General features: G+C 40.2%; 1 protein-coding gene across 4 annotated transcripts in view; it reads left to right on the plus strand.

Annotated features, from left to right (window-relative positions):
- The first annotated feature begins 3,050 nt into the window (after nucleotides 1-3,050).
- IL16 (interleukin 16) overlaps nucleotides 3,051-18,113 on the plus strand; it is a 39,557-nt gene continuing 24,494 nt past the window's right edge. For 3 of the 4 annotated variants that reach the window (XM_075713805.1, XM_075713806.1, XM_075713808.1), the window contains exons 1-3: nucleotides 3,051-3,100; nucleotides 7,670-8,081; nucleotides 17,608-17,744. In XM_075713805.1, the coding sequence (XP_075569920.1) occupies nucleotides 3,051-3,100; nucleotides 7,670-8,081; nucleotides 17,608-17,744 (599 nt within the window). Of the gene's footprint in view, nucleotides 3,101-7,669; nucleotides 8,082-17,607; nucleotides 17,745-18,113 lie in introns of those variants that run through there. The other variant, XM_075713809.1, reaches the window with a different exon arrangement.

Genomic DNA, 18,113 nt, shown 5'->3' on the forward strand with positions numbered 1-18,113 from the left:
TCCTCCAATATCCAAACCTTTGGATATGGAAAATAATTTGGGGAAAAGAGGGATCAGCTTCTGGATCTGCTATCGTTCCAGATACATCCTGATTTTAGTCAGGCAAAAGAGAAGAACTGTCATAAAAAATAAATTCAATGGCTCCTCTATTTCCTTTTCACACCTCCAATAGACACTAACTCCAGGCATCAGAAAAGTTCCTCCATTTTATGGTAACTAGAACCCTATCCCAGGGCAGAAGTATCACTGTACCTGTGAATGGTACTGTTTGACTTCCATTGTGAAGCAAGAGTTCCTGCCCCTTCTGCATGCTATTCCTTTTAACTGCAGATATTTTCATCAACTCGCCTCTGGGGTGAAATCTCTGTCCCACTGAAATCAAAGGAAAACCAGCTAACTTCAAAGTGCTCATGATTTCTGCTATCTTCCTGTTCCACACATTAATTATGCTTTAGGTTTCAAGTATTTCCTTTTATTTGTTTGAACTCCCCTCATTTTACTGCATTCTTCTTTTCCTGTCCCTCACATGACAAGGCAGTAAAGAAACCCAGCTGATTTTCCTTACAGTACCTATTATCTCATAAACCTTTATCTATCAATGCAGCTCCTTTCTGTAAAGGAGAGTCCACATAATTTCAATCTTTAAGTACAAAATTCCAGCCTCTGATCGTGTTCACTGCCCCCTTTTCCTGGTACAATACCTTTGAGCTAAGTAATGAAGATTGACCACAGTATCCAATATCAAAGCATACCATTAGTGCAACATGGCAGACGCAGCAGAGGTCCGTGCCCCCCCGCCCCCTTCCGCCTGCCTTCTAAAAACATGCTTTTCTATTCACCACTGGGCACTGAACAATTACTGTACAGACAAGATGGAAAAAACTGCAAAAGGTTAGAGTGAAACAACATGAAAAAACAGCCCCTCCTTGTGATATTTATGTTTCTGCTGCTGGCCCTGGCAGAAGTCCAGATTCTGAATGCACAAAACTCCCAGTGGCTTAGGGACTACACTATTCAGCCCATAGTCAGGAAATGCAATAGCATGTGACAACAAGAAGAAATAAAAAACGCTTTCCAATGCTTTTGAATTTCCAGCTCAATCAGTTTGGATCAAAACTCAGGGGCTGTTGAGATTTTGTGTGAATGAGTTCTCTATTGCTAAACAAAAACATGTGTGTGTTACAGTGTAAGACAGTTAAGTGGTAAACAGTATGTGGCTTTGCTTCCTCACTGATATTTCATTTTTACAGTATTAGCACTATAAAACCCCACTTTATGTACAAGGTCACTGTCCTCTCTATTCAAATACAGTGAGGAATTGTTTCCCAAAAGACAAAATCAGTTCCTTATTTTTCCTCCTTTCCAGGAAAGCTACTTGATAACTATTGTTCACTACTCAGTGTTAAATCATTGTTCTTCTACAGGATTAGAATTTAAAGGAGTTGGGTTATGTTGCATGTTTCTTGTCATCCTGTGATCCAGGTTAAAACCATTTCCTTAACAACAGGTTTCCTTCAGGGAACTAACATATTGAAAACTTAATTGTTGGGAAAATAATGTCAAATTATTTTCTTTTTGTGAACACTTAAAATATAAATTAGCCACAATTGTATTACCAGGGACAGAGTGTTTCGGGGCTCCTGCAGACACTGCACAGAGCAGAGATTTCATCTTCACCTTTTCTCCCAGTACGTACATCATTCTCATGGGGCAGATGCTTGTCTTCATAGTCTATGTTTTATCTAGAAGTCACAGGACCACTAAACATGAGACCATATCAGTGCAATATTTTAAACCTATTTTATAATTTTCACCTTTCTTTTGCAAGTTTAGTGACAGACCAATAAAATCAGGACCTTCAAGCCACAGAACACAGAGAGCGGCAGGTGTCTAAGCACTCTCTTGTTGACCATTTCCATGACCAGACAGGGCCAGGTGTAAAATTCAGGTTTCTGTTTACATTTTCCTGAAAAGTATGGGATTTTTAGTTTGTAAGAACATTCCAAAGAGGCCTCACGATTTCAGTAAACTAACATTAACTGTTTCAGAAACCATTTTTCTGTTATGGAACATTTCTTTTTTAATTACAAACTCCCTATGTATCTTATCACACAAATTCATCAAGAGAAAGTAGGTTTCTGCAGCAAGATTGTTATTTGTCAGTGTAAGCAGAACTGAGGACTGACAGGTGGGGACTGACAGATTGATCTGTGTGATTGATGAAAAACAGCGAAGTGTGCCTAGGGACATGGCACAAAGGTGGCTGTCTGCTTGCACAATTGATGGTAGATGCAACTCAAGCAGTGTTTTGCAGGGGGGAGTCACCACAATAGTAGAATCGACTGTGAACCATTTACTTTGCAGCAAATGAAAGGTGTAGTTGAGGCAATTTGGAATCCATGGCATAGTTCTCATTTCCCGGATGCTCTATGGAAAAAGCAACAATTTTCTGGGTCCTTGATCAGATTGGATCACAAAGTTGCAGTCTAGCCCATAAAGGGGAGAGTATTTAAGAACTGGTAGGTTAAAGGGACCATGCCACTTCATGGTGCACAATACAAGGACTTGGCATTCAAAAGCAGCTCCTATTATGTTTTGCTCCCGCAGCAGAAGTGGCCTATGAAATTCATACTAGCTTAATGTTTAAAATATCTGCTAAAATTATGAGAAACATGCTTGCCATCTCAGCCTCCAGCAGGAAATCCTGCACTTGATTAGCACGGATTCTGGCTGGCTCCCCTCACCTCCCCCCAAGTAGGTTTAACATGCCTGAACCCCATCAATCCTAGGGCCAGAGAGCGATGCGTAAAAGCAAATGACACAAACTCCTTAAATGGTCTTGCCTTCTCTGGGTAGCTGGGAGCCTGCTGGAAATAGTTTCGCCAATACTGCATCCCATTGCTTTTGTTTATCTATCCTTGCTGACATTTTCTTCAATTAGGAAACAATAGCTCCGTTCCAATGTACTGAGCAGAATTACTGAAACTGAGTCACGTGACACCATGAGAGTGTGTTTTCAATTATTCACTCTGTCTTTTTTTGCCAGGCCTATGAAGAGGAACAGCCTTCTGCAGGAGTCAGGTTTGTCTGCCTCGCTGTTGTAAGTTCCTCCTTTTGAATTTTTATTTTACAGTTAGGGATTTTTACATTTTTTAACAGTAAATTCAACTCTCCAGGAGTTTCTTACTCCTTATTAGAAAACTTCCAAATCTCTAGCTCTTCCTACTGCCTGGAAATCCTAGACATCTGCAGTAGTTCAGTGTTAATAGTACTGCTCAGTAATGAATCTGACAAAGATGACAAGATCTAGATTAAAATGGGATGCAAGATATCATGCTGTTAGCACTTGGTAATGTAAAACTCATCTTGTTCTTGCTAGTAAAGAAAAGTTCTCTCTTTCCTACTGTCTGGTTAACTGCAGAGCATTTGTATTCAATCTGGGAGCTACACCAAATTATTTGCATCTTGTAAATGCTCGGTTTAATATCCAACCAAAAATTTGAACCAAATGGGCACAGCTCAAATCATGTATTTTGTTTGCAGAAGACAGACTGAGTTAGGGCTTTTTAGACTTAAAGCTGGAAAAATAAAGCTTGGGGGAAAAAAAAAAAAGAAACAGAGCAGGAACATTTGGTTTGCATTACAAACCACAGACAACTTCCATCAGGCGTGCTGGAGGTATAAGAATGGCAAGAGAAAATGACAAGCAGTGAGTGCACTGGAGGAAAAGATGAATGGTTTGGAGAATTGACTTTGAAGTAATTGTCCATGCCACCAATACCTTGAATTAAATTTGGTGGAAGATGGCAATGAATCATAAAGCTTCTCTGGCACTTGAGATATTGTTTTCTGTGTAAAATAACATTTCTGGAAATTTTTATTGGAAAACTTATAGACTATAGACTATATGCTTTTTTGGTACCTCCTATATTTCTGTCACTTATGCAACCCTGAATCAGCAGCTCTGGAAAGGATGTTGCCTTAGTTGAGACTTGGGCTGTGATCTAATACTTAGAGCAAGTATTTAACTGGAAGTCTTCAGGTCTACTGGGTTTATTTTCACCTCAGCCACTGGCTTGCTTTGAGACACTAGGTAAGTCATTCAGGGTTAAACTTGGTCTTTGAGCCGATAGAGCTTTGGTGGGGCTGGGGGAGGAGGAAATAGCTGTTGCAGAGGGACAAAAGAGATGTTCTCTCCGCATAAGGTATAAAAGTCCTCAGGAACATTGCAGGGGGGTGGGATGGCAGAATACACTTAAAACAATGTTTCTGTTGCTGTTTCAACAGGTGCTTCTGTGAGTTCCCTGCATCCCAGATGCTTAGCATGGTCAGAGGCACCTCTTGGAGCATTTAGTACTCATGGCAGTGCTCCCTCTTAAGCTCAGCAGCTTCAGGCAGAAGGAGAAAGGGCTCCTGCATCTCTCCATCCTTCACTGTAGCATGCCAGTCTCCAGAGAGCTGTATTTTGACCATTAAGCTATCAAGTCCTCTGCTTACCCATGTGCTTAATAGCTCTTTTTTAATTCTTTCTCTTTGGGGATTAAGAGTGCAGTTAATGTTTGTACAACATTGAAATCCTTGAATGAAAAGTGCTATTTCTTCTAATTTTCCCCCATAGGCAAGACTGTTTAGGTCTGAATGTGCAACTCGGGCTCATTTCTGACATTCTTATTGCTAGTGTCTAATAGCAATTGCCAGAATCACAGAAGGAGCAACAATCCCTGTTGCAGACTTTCAAATGATGTGCATTCCACACACCTTCAGCAAGTTAGCTCTGTTGCTTCCTACCCAGGTGCTGAGGGGAGGTACTTGCACAAGTTCCCCTCATCCTAGCCATCCTATTGCTTTTTCAGCTCCACATTCTGGTCTAATGGGCCAGACTGCATTGTTACCTACCTTCAGACATGCAGAAAAAGCAACAGCAGGCTTTACAAGATTAATTTCCTAATACACTGGGAATGCTAACAGGGATTTCCCAAATGAAAAATTGCAATTAGGGACATACATATTATGGTAGGCTAAAGCTTTAGGCTTACTGAAACACTAAAAATTGTCTTTTTTAAACCAACCAAACAAAATCTCCAAACCTTGAAAGTCTTTATGTATTAGTAGGGATAAGTGTCAGTCAGCTTTTAACTACTGTAATCAACAAAAAAGCATACAAAGAATTGCAAGCTTGTGATGCTGAATTACACCATCAACAACTACTTATTTCATTTCTCAAAATTATTGTTCTAATATAATTCATAGCAGTTTTCATCTCTGTACTTAAAATAAATTACCACATAGGGGTTCTAAAAAGTAGCTTCTCTCAATAGTGCAGGAAGGGAGATTAATCCTAGAGAAATAAGTCCCCATGTCAACCACAAAGTCTATGTGTTAAAGCTGAGCTCCATCTATGTCATACCTTTCCCCATCCCCTCTGGCCTCTGTGTCCTTACACATAGACTTAGATGTCCTTTTATTCAGCGTGTGTTTAGGGAGCGTGGCTGTGCGCTTGGGCAGTCCTCCATCCACACTGTGGCTGCATTCAGCCATGGTTACAAATCTTGCTATTCAGAAGAAGAGAGGCCACTCTGAAAAAAGAAAGAAGTAGAACATCCTGTGTACTGAAGGGAATGAAGAATATGCTAGTTCAGTTTGACCCTGAAAGCTTCCCTCATGCAAGTGTGGGCGAGGCTGGGAGCCCAATGACTTCAGTTCCAATGTTCCTATCCAGTGGGGTCAGACTCTCCCATAGCATCAGAGAGGATCCCAAAGACACACACGAGAGGGGCAGAAAACACACCAGCACTGTGGACCTTGACATGTTCTCTGGATACTTTCAAACTCAAAATTTGCCCCGGTATAGTGTCCTGCTGGGAAATCTGACAAATTCCAATACTCGCGGCTTGAGTTTCTGAAGTGTTAGGGATTTTGTTTTGGAGAAGAGACACCAGGGAGCAGAGCAATATTAAGACTGGTATGATGGAAAATAAGTTATGATGGAAAGCTGTAGGAGAATTACCTATCAAAAAATGCCAGAAAGGACTGCAAAAATAAACATCCTTCTCCCTGGGAGATGAAGGGACCTCTTTGCTGCTCCTGAAAAACCTATGTGCAATTTTTTTTTTCTTTTACAAATCCAAACAAATTCAGAATCATGCTGGATTGTGTGTTTCTCCAGCAATGCCATATAGCTCCTTTAGACAGGTGCTGAATGGCATAGTGTTCATCATCTGGTTTTGGGTTTTTTTGTTATTTGTATGAAAGGGAGAAAAAAAAAAAGAAAAATAATCCTGCAGATTTATTATAAGGCTGGCTTGGATTTGTTATATGAATCTGGCTTGGTCAGAACTTGCAAGCCTGTGTTTATTGTTGTGGCTGTAAGGAGCCTTTAGCAAATCTGCCTTCTATTTCTGCATCACCAGTGGTAATTCAGGTACAAAGTGCATACATACCTAGCTAATTCTGCATAGAAGCAAGGAAAAAAAAACCCAAACAAACACAACCACCTAGTTTAGAGCACAATGTACAAACTTCTTCTCTCAATAGTATACTTGAGAAGTGCTTTTCAAATTACACTGATTTTCAATTTTGTGTATAACACCTATAGCATCTTTGATTTATGCAAATCCTTTAGTTTCAATAGGTATTTTCTCTAGAATGGCAGCATAGAATATCAGTTAGGTACTGTGAAAAGAATAGAAAAGTTTGTGTAATAAATATGATAATAAAAATTAAGTGAGAAAGTCAAAGTAATTAATGTAGACTTCCTCTTGTTGAATTTTCAGCACTGACACATAGGTACCAAAATATTTCTAGAAAACTTTTTCCGAGAGAAAAAGGAAACAGTTTAACAAAGCTCCCCTTTGTTATTGTAACATGCTCGTTACTTTACTCATTTTACAAAAGCTCCAACTTTTGCCACATTTTGATTGTATAGCATTTCATCCATATTCTCTTAATTTTGTATGCTGAATCACACACTGAAACAAACCATTTCTGTAATGGGACACTTTTTGATCGATGTATTGGAGCTGTATTCCTTTATAGAGTTCAATCCCTAATCAGATATTCACATCTTAAGTGCTTCACTGGATCTCTGTTACTGTTAAATGCATGGTCTTAAGTGAGTTCTGGTCGGCAAAGGTAGGAGTTTTATAGCAGCCTGACATTCCTTACTCTCTCATGGCTAAGATCTACTTTTGCTAAACCACTTACAAATCAGATGTGCCAGGCAGAGAACTTAACCTTGACAATTTGATTAATCTTCTTTGAATTATAGTGGTTTCATGAATCAAACCTGAGAAGGAGCTTCCGCTTTCCAAATAATGTTAGGAGGATAGAATAATGCTTTTAAAGTATCTTCCTTTTCAATTTGGGATTTCAGCGTGCAAATTCAGCAGAAGCCCAAAAGAAGCAGCACAATAGAAGCATCAAAAACATTTATTAAAAGCACTCCATTGTGCTTGGGGAGCATGGGAAGAGAATGAAAAGGTGAAGGAGAATTTAGTAGAGCACTGCACAGAAACAGAATTAGCAAGTCATGAGATATCACGTGGCTGTTAGCAGACTGAAAGGCTCTGTTGATTCGATTTATTCATTAGGGCTTTTCAGTAGTGTAGGTTATTAAGTGGGAGAAAGTGGGGTATATTACAACTTACTTTTTGTATTTCCTTTCCTTGAGGATATTTAGCACCAGAGAAGCGGAGAAAGTTATTGAAAGTATCATGCCACATAAGTGGGAGAATGATAGGAGAAAGAGCAGCACCACCAGTGCTCTGAAGATGGATCGAAAGAGCAATGCTGGGAACAGGAAGTCAAGAAAGTTTCGCTCCATTTCAAGATCACTTATACTTTGCAATGCCAAAAACAGTGATGATGGGTCAAGTCCTGATGAGAAATGCCCTGATCCCTTTGAGATCTCCACCAGTTGGGGTCAAGAGGATTTTGACTGCTGTCCTAGAACACAACTGCCATGCACATCAGAGACAGAAGACAGCCCACCTGATCCTCCTTGTGTGATCACCAGCATGGTCCAGTCCAAAGCTGCAGCAAATGAGAACTGCAACAACATGAGAAGAAAGTTACTCAGCAAGGTAGGCAACTCAGTGCAGTATATTGCAGTAGTTCCTAAATGGATTAATTCATATTTCTCAGGAACACAGGATTCTACTTGGCTTTTTCAGAGCCTTTGAGCCTGCAGTGTTCCTGCCCTGTATAAACAGCATAAAAATGTATTAGCTTCCCTGCTGTGCTGTTGCTCTCTGCTGATTGATGTTCTGCTGAAATCAGTGACTGCTAGGCCACTCTCAGTCTATTCAGACTAGCACAGCTGGTGCTTTCTACCTGCAATACAGTATTCAGCTCAAAATATAAAACTGCCACTATAGTAAAGTGCATTTGTAAAGTGTGATACCATGAGATCTCACAAGCTATGCAAGTATGAATTATATAAATACTACAAAAGACACAGGAGATTCAGCACACAGATGTTCTTTCTCTCTGTTTCAGGAAGGAGGTAGTGATAGCTCTAAAACCACCAGAGATGTACCTTTTTCCTAGAGATGTAAAACTCTTAACAGCCTCATATTACAACATTATTCTTTAATCAAGAAGTAACTATGGTAATGCTAATGATGACAACAATTTTTCAGTCTGAGCAATATATTTTAGATGCCTTTAGAAAGTTCCTTTTCAGTGACATATCCTAATTTTTCCACTTTCTACCTGTTGGTGCGATGTGTAAAAGGGACCTCACTGCAAGTATAACATGTCTTTTAATACAGTTTGTGTCCTCCTGGCACCTCCTTTATTATATGCCTTTTACCTGTGCAAATAGTGGCTTGTGTGAAAGAACCGATTTCTTCACCTAAAATATTTCTTTCTTATATATTCTATTTTATTTTACATACCTTCAATAGAAAATGGCTAAAACTAGATCTCTACATCTAAACACACAGTGGCAGAGTGGTACTGAAAATCAGAATCTCCCCTTACTCCTTGAGTTTCTTGCTAATGATCACAGCATGCAGCCCAATATTGCAAAGACTGCAGCAGGACAGAGTTCTGGATGTGAGGTGTTTCAGCCCCTGGCAAAGTCCCAGCATGAGGACAAAACCAAGCCAACTTTCTATTACATTCTGACAGAAAACATAAATAGGTGACACTGAACCAAGTCCCAAAATATACTCAGTCACCTGCAAAACCATACCACCACCTCCCTTTTGGAAACAGTCCATATGCACTCTGCTGATTTCCTTCTGTGAGTGAAGGAGCTGGCCTCTATGGACTCCCCCTTCTTCTTTTTCAACAAAGCTGAAGCACTTTCTTAGGTGTGTGTCGGCTGCCACAGTCTACTTGCTTTCATACCTCCAAAATGTTTAGGGCTCTGATAATTGTTGTGATCCATACCCATATAAAACTACTCAGTGTCTTATTGCAGACTGTAAGTTCAGATCATTTGCTTTTATAGCTGGCAAGCAGCTCACATAGGGATCTGGGGAACAGAGTAAGTCTCATAATTAATGCTGTTGCACAGATGAAATATAACTGCTAAGGGTATAAATCCACTCTTAGGCTGGAATGTTATTGTCACTGAACAGGATGGGTCATGAGCCTGGATGGATGGTGACATAAATCAGTCAGCAACCCAGTCCCTTACAGCAGCGTTCGGGTTGCTTAGTGCCATTGTAGACAACGGGTAAATTAAATTCCCTCTACAGAGCTCTTATAGCAATATGAACCTCTTCAGATGCTACTTGCTAATCTTCCATACCTTTTGGAGTCATGGATCAGTGAGTGATTCTAAAAGTCTTATCTCGGCATGCTAAATAGGATGAACTTTGGTAACAGCAATACAGACCTTATCCTGTACTACTGTTGCTGAGGCTTTGCTCTGTATTATGAAAGCAGTGTTCTCTATCTGCCATATGACACAAGCTTGTCAGAACAATCTTCCTGTACCATGTGTCCTAGAGAGCTTAAGCTTAAACCCTATCTCTTTAAGAAGGGACTCAACAAGCATTTTCCACATCCCAGCATAACACTCAGTCTCTTCATCTCCATGTGACACTTCAGAAATTCATGACGTGTGACTCAGAGCTGAAGGATCCTTTTCTTTGTTCAAGAAAATTGATTCCATTCTTTCTGTGGTGTTGCTGAGGATATTCCGCTATTATTCTGCTTTCCAGCGCCTGCAGCCCTAAACATGACTCTGAAGGTGCTAATAACTCCCACAGAACTGAACAACTTAATTTTTGCTGTCACACTGGAAGGAGAGAAGAATGTTTAAAAGTCCTGCATGATTTAACGCTCCCTGTGCATTTCTTCTCCAGAGCTAACGGGGAACCTGGAACATCAGTATTCCAAATACTAGTTCCTCTCTTCTGTTCAAAAACTTAAGTATCTCTCTGAGCCATACTCTGCTGATTGCATGGGATTCACTATTGCATAAACCATGAGCAAATCAAAACAGTGTTTCAGGATTTCTGCATATGTATTTGAGGCACATTTTCCTGATTCCAAAATCTTTAGGATCCCAAAAAGACCTACGTCCCATTACTAACAGTCGGAGAAACTAGGTGCTACTTACAACAAGAAAATGAGAGGTTAAGAGGAAGATTTTTGAAGAGAGGGCATCTATGCATCAGGACATCAATTCCTGTCACTTCAGTCTTCAATAGGAAATGTTGCTGTAGCCATTGAGGGAAGCACTACAGCATGAGCACAACTTACATTGGACTCCAGAGAATCCCCACAGAAACATTTTGTTCTTATCACACTACCTGTAGAAAAGACTCTGAGCTGGAACTCAGATCTTACTATACACCAGAGAATTTCAGAAGGCTGAAATTCTGATGATACCAGGTTTTGTTCATTCTTCTTTTCAATAAAATATGCACAGGTTTTCGTGCCAATAGTGCTACACTGATTGGGGTGGGACTGCAAATTGATGTCACTGTACAAGGGACCACAACCTTGTATCTTGGGTAAATTTGGCTCTTGTATTGCAAAGGTTGGCCCACAGATGCAACAAACTGTCTTGTACCTGTGCAGATATTTTCATTTTTAATCGAAGCATCCATAGTCTGCATTTACACCACTAGTGCACCAAAAGGGAAGAGGATGGACATTATTTAACTGTGATGCTGCCTATCACTTTTACTGTCATGATATGCGGACAGTACCAGATGATAGGGGTTTCAGTTCATAGCTGCATCTTCTAGGCAACTTCTTTCCAACAGTATGGCACACTCACCATGTAAAGCTGCAGGGACTGACCTTTCATCTGTACAGAAGTTATAACAGGTGGAAGGAAATAAGGCTGAGACAAGACTTAAATAGGAGCCCATCAACAACTACTCAGTAGTTCATTACATTCAGGGCAAAAACCTGTCAGTGCTATGTCCATGTGAACTCTGCAGTTACCTCAGACATTTTGATGACCAGATGATCATTCACATCTGCCAAGACATGGCCACTATATATCACATAGGGCCCTGTGTAACAATCCTTAGCGCTTACATCCTTCTTTGACCTCAGCCTACCCTACTGCCACAGATATCTCACTTCCCTGATGAAGTCCTATTTCCAGTCATTTTTTGCCACAGAAAAGCTGCTGCCATGACACACAGAGAATGGAAGAAAACAGGAGGTAATCTGCAAAAAGGGAAATGGAGAGGAAAGAGAGAGTGTGGAATTACAATGAGAGGAAAAGAGGAACAGTTAACCATGGAATAATTCAAAGCAAGTGAAGTGAGGGGACGAGAAAGCAACAGTCAGGAGCAGTGAAGGAATGATTATCACAGCAAAGCACGTCACCTAACTACTCCCCACTTCCTATCAAATGGCACATTCTTCCTTCTTCTCTGTGTCCTCAGCTCATTTTGTGCATTGCAACAAGAGCTTCATCTACATGTTGCTCAGCAGAAAGGCAAGTAGAGATGTTCCCACTGAGGAGTATCACTTCATAAACTTCCCGTCCATCTCTCTCCTTCTGCCTGGCTGATTGTACAGGAAAGCAGTAGAAGCAAATAATACATCACCATGCATACCCAGGCAAAGAAAAGCTGTACCAAAATCTAACAGCACATAACAGCTTATGCTTTGTGAGATAGTACCTGGGAAAGGATGTCTCAGTCTGATCCATTAATCTCTACCTCCTCTTCAAAGTATCTCCTTTCATTATATATTCTAAATAGCAAAGATTATCTTCCCCTTTCTAATGTACTGTCAGCAACGATGAGAGCAGATGAACAGTCTTTTGATTCATTTGGATTCTGTATTCCAACATTCACGCATATTGACCATTGCTCATTGCATCTAGAGCACCCAGGATTACTTGGGTGTCATCTGTTCAGCCAGCTCCTGGACCACTTACCCTCCAAGAGGATCCGCACTTAGTGTGGTATGGACAGAGCTGGAAAGCCACCTTGTCAGTATAAACAAGCAGATCTCCTTTATAGTTTGCTTCTCACAAAATCAGCAATTTTCAGGTGGCCTGAAAGGAAAAGAAAACAAAAAAATTACAAGCAGTGTCTGATACCTTGTGCACTGACACAGCAAACACTGTGGAAGATGGCCTTGCCTGCTCATGTCTTTACTAAGTCTGAAACTATGTCAGTTGTAGGGAGAATGGCAAGACTAGATAATATCAGCTCTTATTCTTCAAAGAACAGCAGTATCTGATGGGTTTGACAGCTGCTTCAAGCAGCATTCCATTACCTCTTCCCTGCACCACCAACACCCTGGGAATCACTGAGAGTTGCCAGCCAGAGGGGCTGGTAGTACGTTTAAAATAGCACCCAGAAAAAAACTGTAAGAGGGAAGGGCTGAGTCTTTATGCAGACATTGGATCCAAGCTGATCTGACCGCATGACTCCACTCAGTTCTAGAAACTTTTCTATACTTGTTTCCTTTGGTTCCTGACCCTCTGCTTGAGGGAGGAAAAAGCAAAAGGTCATTTTTCTCCCTTGGTCATCACCAAAATATATTTTTATTAACTCGCCTTTATGCAAACATCAGTTAGCTGGCCCTTTGGTACCAGGACAAGTGTTACAGCAACAGACTGTAATGTCTCAAACATGAGCCTATGGGCAAGATGGAAAAAAAAGCCAGGATAGGGGACTGCATTTATTTAAACATTTATGTGTTCTCCTTCCTTTTCCTACTTGTTCTCTCTTTCTGTCTTCCTGGCCTTCTTGCTTTTGTGACATCAGGGCTATGTTATCCCCAGAGCAAGTTGGGAAAGAGGCTGTTATATTAAGACAGTGTGTGCTGCAAAATGTGGGCCAGGGCAAAGGCTCCCAGAAAAACATACCAAAGGCCAGATGATGGGTGGAAAGGTCTGTCTGTAACATCTGATGTGCTGAATCGTCTATCTAGGGCAGAACCTGAATCCCATGCCCTGCCTCTTGTATCATCCAAAAGCTTTCTAGCTTCTGCCATTTCATTAATTGCAAAGGGAATATGCTGCTTGGAAAATGAATTACATCTACTATAAATATTTTGAAAAGACCAAGGCATCAGCTAGAGTATGTCAGAATTGGTGGAATCACGTCAGTTTATGCCAGAGAGACTCTGGCCCTTTCTTTGTTAGAACTGATGCAGAAAAAAAAACTTATTGAAGAAAATCCCCAAAGACTGTATTCTCTTAATCTTCCACTTGGAAACTGCAGCCATTTCAGAGTCAGGAAGCCAGAAAAACTAAATATTTAAATTCATTATTGTGCTATTGTTAGATTTTTTTTTTTTAACCTTTTTTAAAACAACAGTCAATCAGCTCATTGTCATATGCTTGGTTAACTGAGTCAAAGACCTTGCTTGAACTAGCCTTGTGTAACACTTCATTTCAGACAATCTAACTACTGTGTCTTATGTTAAGAGTGCACAAAAGTTTTTCAGTTTTCCACAGATGCCATGGTTACCCTTATTTCTAAACAACATCTGGAATTAGATGTTTTGAGACAGGACTCTGGGCTAGAAACGCCTAATGAGAGCATGAAGGAAAAAGAAATCTGTTAAATGGCAGATAGAAAAACATCCTCAGAAGCTTTGCATTTTGCATGACAAAAAAAGGGGAGCAGGAGGTGACAGTTGGTCTGGATGTGCAAATTACTTTTCTGGAACTAAACACATGAAAAATTAACCTAATCTCACCTGTGACAAAAATGCATTCAAGAAGGTTCTTGAACTCCACCTTTGATTTTTATCTTTCAGCCAAGCAGATTCAGTTTAAGACAAATTTTGCTTATAATGCACTCCCATACACTTAATTAATTTTGTTTTCACAGCGATGAGTGGATATTATAATGCAGATACAAGTTTCCCCAGAGTCTTGAAGTGCTTGGTGGCAAAGCCCCTTATAAGCAGAGACATTTTATTCACTGGCAGTAAATATACGTTTAAATATATGTTCTAATAACGAGTAGGCAAGGTTGACCTAGAATCCACCTGCCCACACACCAAACCTGACAACTTTATTTTAGCAGATTTTCAGCATTCACTACATTCAGAGCTATAAATCACCTTTCAAAATGAGCAGGACACTTTAAAAAGGAGTAGGATGCAAAATAAATACTGTCTTTTCTCTTGGAACCATCAGCAGTTCTTCTATGCATAAAATAATAAGTGAGCCAGGAAATAAAAGATATTAAAGAACAAAACCCAAAGTGAATTGACTGCTGACACATGAATTGATCAAATGTTTAAGTTTTCTAAAGTACAGCTTTTATTAATTTTCTGTCATGTTGAAATTCCTTGGATGTCAATATAGTGATCTATATCCAGGACCCAAAAAAGTGCAGATGTTGACAACATACAGATATTTGCCACACGTCCCTATAGCCCAATAAAAACTTTGTTTTTTTTTTTTAAGAAATTCACATAAATGAATTGCAGAAACAATTGACACACAGGCGTTATTTGAAATGTAGCCCAACTTGGTAAGATGACTATGGTAAGATTTAAACAAAAATTGTTCCCAAGATTTTTCTGCAGTGTACAATGGATTTAACCTCTACTTTCCTTCTGACTAAGTGCATTCAACTTACTGCTCTTGGAAAGAATATTCATATCCATTTTTATTTGGTGTCATTTCACATGTATGTCCCAATACAACTCAGAATTTCCAGCCTGGCATGTGTCCCATTGTACAAAACACGTCTCCCCAAAGGACCTACATGGTGCTGCAATAAAAACCCTCAGAGTCAAACCCCTGCACTCTGATGTCCTGTGAAACTGATGAGAGCCAAATGACTTTTGGACAATTAATTATGAAGATTTTTATAAACACCATGAATGCAGCAGCTGTACACTGCAAACAAGTTATAGGAAGGGCATGAAGCATGACTGTACTCTTAACAGAGATGAGTTGGGGACAGTCTGAAAAGGCCCACCATTAAGTTAAAATCAAGAACAAAATGAAGCGTGGAGAACAGCTATGCAAAGTTCTGTGTGTGTGCCTGACCCGTACCTGTGAGAGGATATATAGATATTTCAAGGCAGCAGTACACAAGAGTAAGGATTCCTAAGAAGAGAAGTTGGCAAGTCCAAACTCGAATTCTGACTGCAGAAAAAAAGCAAAACAACTTTTTTTAAACACTGACTCTATAATACAATTATTCTTTCACAACAGGCCCAATCCATGATCAGCTGAGGTCTCAAAATACCTAGCCAACCAGCAGAATAATTTCCTACCTTTAATACCTATCTTACATTTCTCATGTTTTAGAACAAGCATGCTACCCTGTTGGAAACCCTGTGAGCTTCATGTATGCAGAATCTGACCTGTAATTTCTCACAGATACCTAAAACAAAGCACCAATGCAAATAAACAGAAAAGGTAGCTCACATTTTTTGCTACTTAAGATCTGAAATTTTAAGACATCAGAATTCTAATCTTTATTTTGCTACCATGCTGAAGACTTCAGAGCACTGCCATAAGATAAAAAAGCATATAATGTAGTCCTTATTTCAAGTATGTATTTCCCAAGGTATTTACCTTGGGTGAAAAGTAAATATAGAAGCTCCAAAACTAATATTAGAGTTCAAACACACTGGTTTAAAATAAAATTCTGTCCATGCTTATACACTTACCTGTTAGTCACTAGAGGCACTCTTCATGAACAAAAGAGGCTTCGTAAAATTCAGACACTCCTCATTAATGGCAGACAATCTGGAATGCAAGCAAACCCACAGTTAACAAGTCAGTCAATACAAGTATAGCCCTTAGGCATTACCTACTGAATTCAGCCTGCAGTGAGCCTAGGGCTCAAAGTTAAATGCTTAATTCATTCACAGCCTTAGATTCTCTCTGGCAGGTCTCAGAATGGGAGCCAGGCTTCAAGAGTCAGCCTGGAAGATAATGACCTTTATTGACAGTGCTGTAAATTTGAAGTTTGTGTTTGCTCTAAGTCAGGTATGATGTGATCCCTATTGATTTGTGGTGAAAGGGCATAATGATTCTAACCCTCAGGGCTGGATGAACTCTGCTGAGGGCAGAAATGAAGCCCTACTGATGGTGAAGAAGGTGGTTACACAGATTACTGGAAATAGTTCATGCCACTCTGACCAGGGGACACAGGGGCGATACAGACAGTTGACCACTGCTATATTTTGTGGCCTGTCCTAACATATGAAATTTGCCTCCCCTTCAGAAATCTATACCTCAGTCATACAAATCTCTCGGGATCAAGCCTGGATCCAGGATACACTGAGAGCCCTCTTCACTATGTGGAGTATGGAGAGGCTGGCGAGGGCAGAGGAGGTGGGTTCAGCTGGGAGCAGAACAAGTGAATACTTGAATTAGGAGATTTACTAAGCAAATGGAAAAGAAATTGTGTACTAACTTTTTTCCAGCTTTCCCTGTCTGTTCAGAATTTTTAAGTGCTCACGCATTTGTGCTGCAGGAGCATATTTGCTAGACAAATGTGTTGTCCTTCATGTGCTTAGTCAATCCATTCTTTGCTTTACTTACTCATATGACTTAAGACACTCTCTTTCTGTGTGGCCATATGTTAATGATTCATACTGTGTTAAAAATGTGCTTACAATTAGTCCTCCAGATGCAACACACAGACGACGGCAACCTCAACCAGTCTGGAGTGGACAAAGAATCTTCCGCTGTTGCAGTCCTCTCTGCTCCCCCGCCCCCACTTAAGTCAGCAGCAGGGGTGGAGCTTCTAGTGTTTTGTATACGCTGATTTTCCATTCAGACTTCTGTTTTCCAGCGTATTTCCTTTTCTGGCACATGTTTATTTTCCTCCCTGTCTTTTCTTATAACAGTTAGCATAGGCAAAACTTACCCAGTTACTATGAAAAGTCTATTACCTGTTCTCTTCCCCTCTGTGCAAAGGGGCACTCTATTCTAATACTTCCCTCTTGTAGCCAGAAGCCACTGAAGTCCTAAGGAAAACAACCTCTTTTAAACACTGAATCTGTAATACAATTGTTCTTTCACAACTGCACAGTTTTAGAGGCCTGTTCCTGTTCTACTTGGAGGCAATCTGGTTCTAAGAACAAGAACATTTTCTGCTTTTCTTAAAAAGGCTCAAGATAACTGTAAATAACTTTTAACACCCTTGGTACCTTTTCTTTCATGCAAACTTTCATCTTCTGAATCAGGACAGCTGCATCTGCAGGCTGTGTACAACCACAGGGAACAGCAGCTCAGGAATCAAGCTCTCTAGGAGTCCAAACTCTGCATCTCTCTGGAAAGGGTTCACAGGCAACCACGTGCCAGCTGGAGGTGCAGCAAACAGGTACAGTACATGTGAAGTCAGCAAGCTTATTAGAGAGCCATTTGAATCGATTTTGCATGACCAGCTTTCTGTGACAAGCTATGCCTTCAAGCTCAGTTTCAGAGAAAGGCAGTGATGTTTGGGAATCATTTCTTACAGTGCTTCCAGTTGGAGACACAGGTCAAGATTCTAGAAAAATAAAACCATGACCATTCAGGGATCTGATGCTTCTCAATTACACTGAGAAATAAAACCTGGAAGAATGAAAAATTGTACATAACATTAAGTTTTCAAATGGTGTTTTCCGAGTTGCCCTATTAAAGGGCAATGTCAGATGTCACCAGCCTAGCAAGGCCCCTGGAAACCAGTATGAGCCAAAGTTCCTGAAAG

The sequence above is a fragment of the Pelecanus crispus genome, chromosome 7 (genome assembly GCF_030463565.1).
Source record: "Pelecanus crispus isolate bPelCri1 chromosome 7, bPelCri1.pri, whole genome shotgun sequence".
Lineage (NCBI taxonomy): Eukaryota > Metazoa > Chordata > Aves > Pelecaniformes > Pelecanidae > Pelecanus > Pelecanus crispus.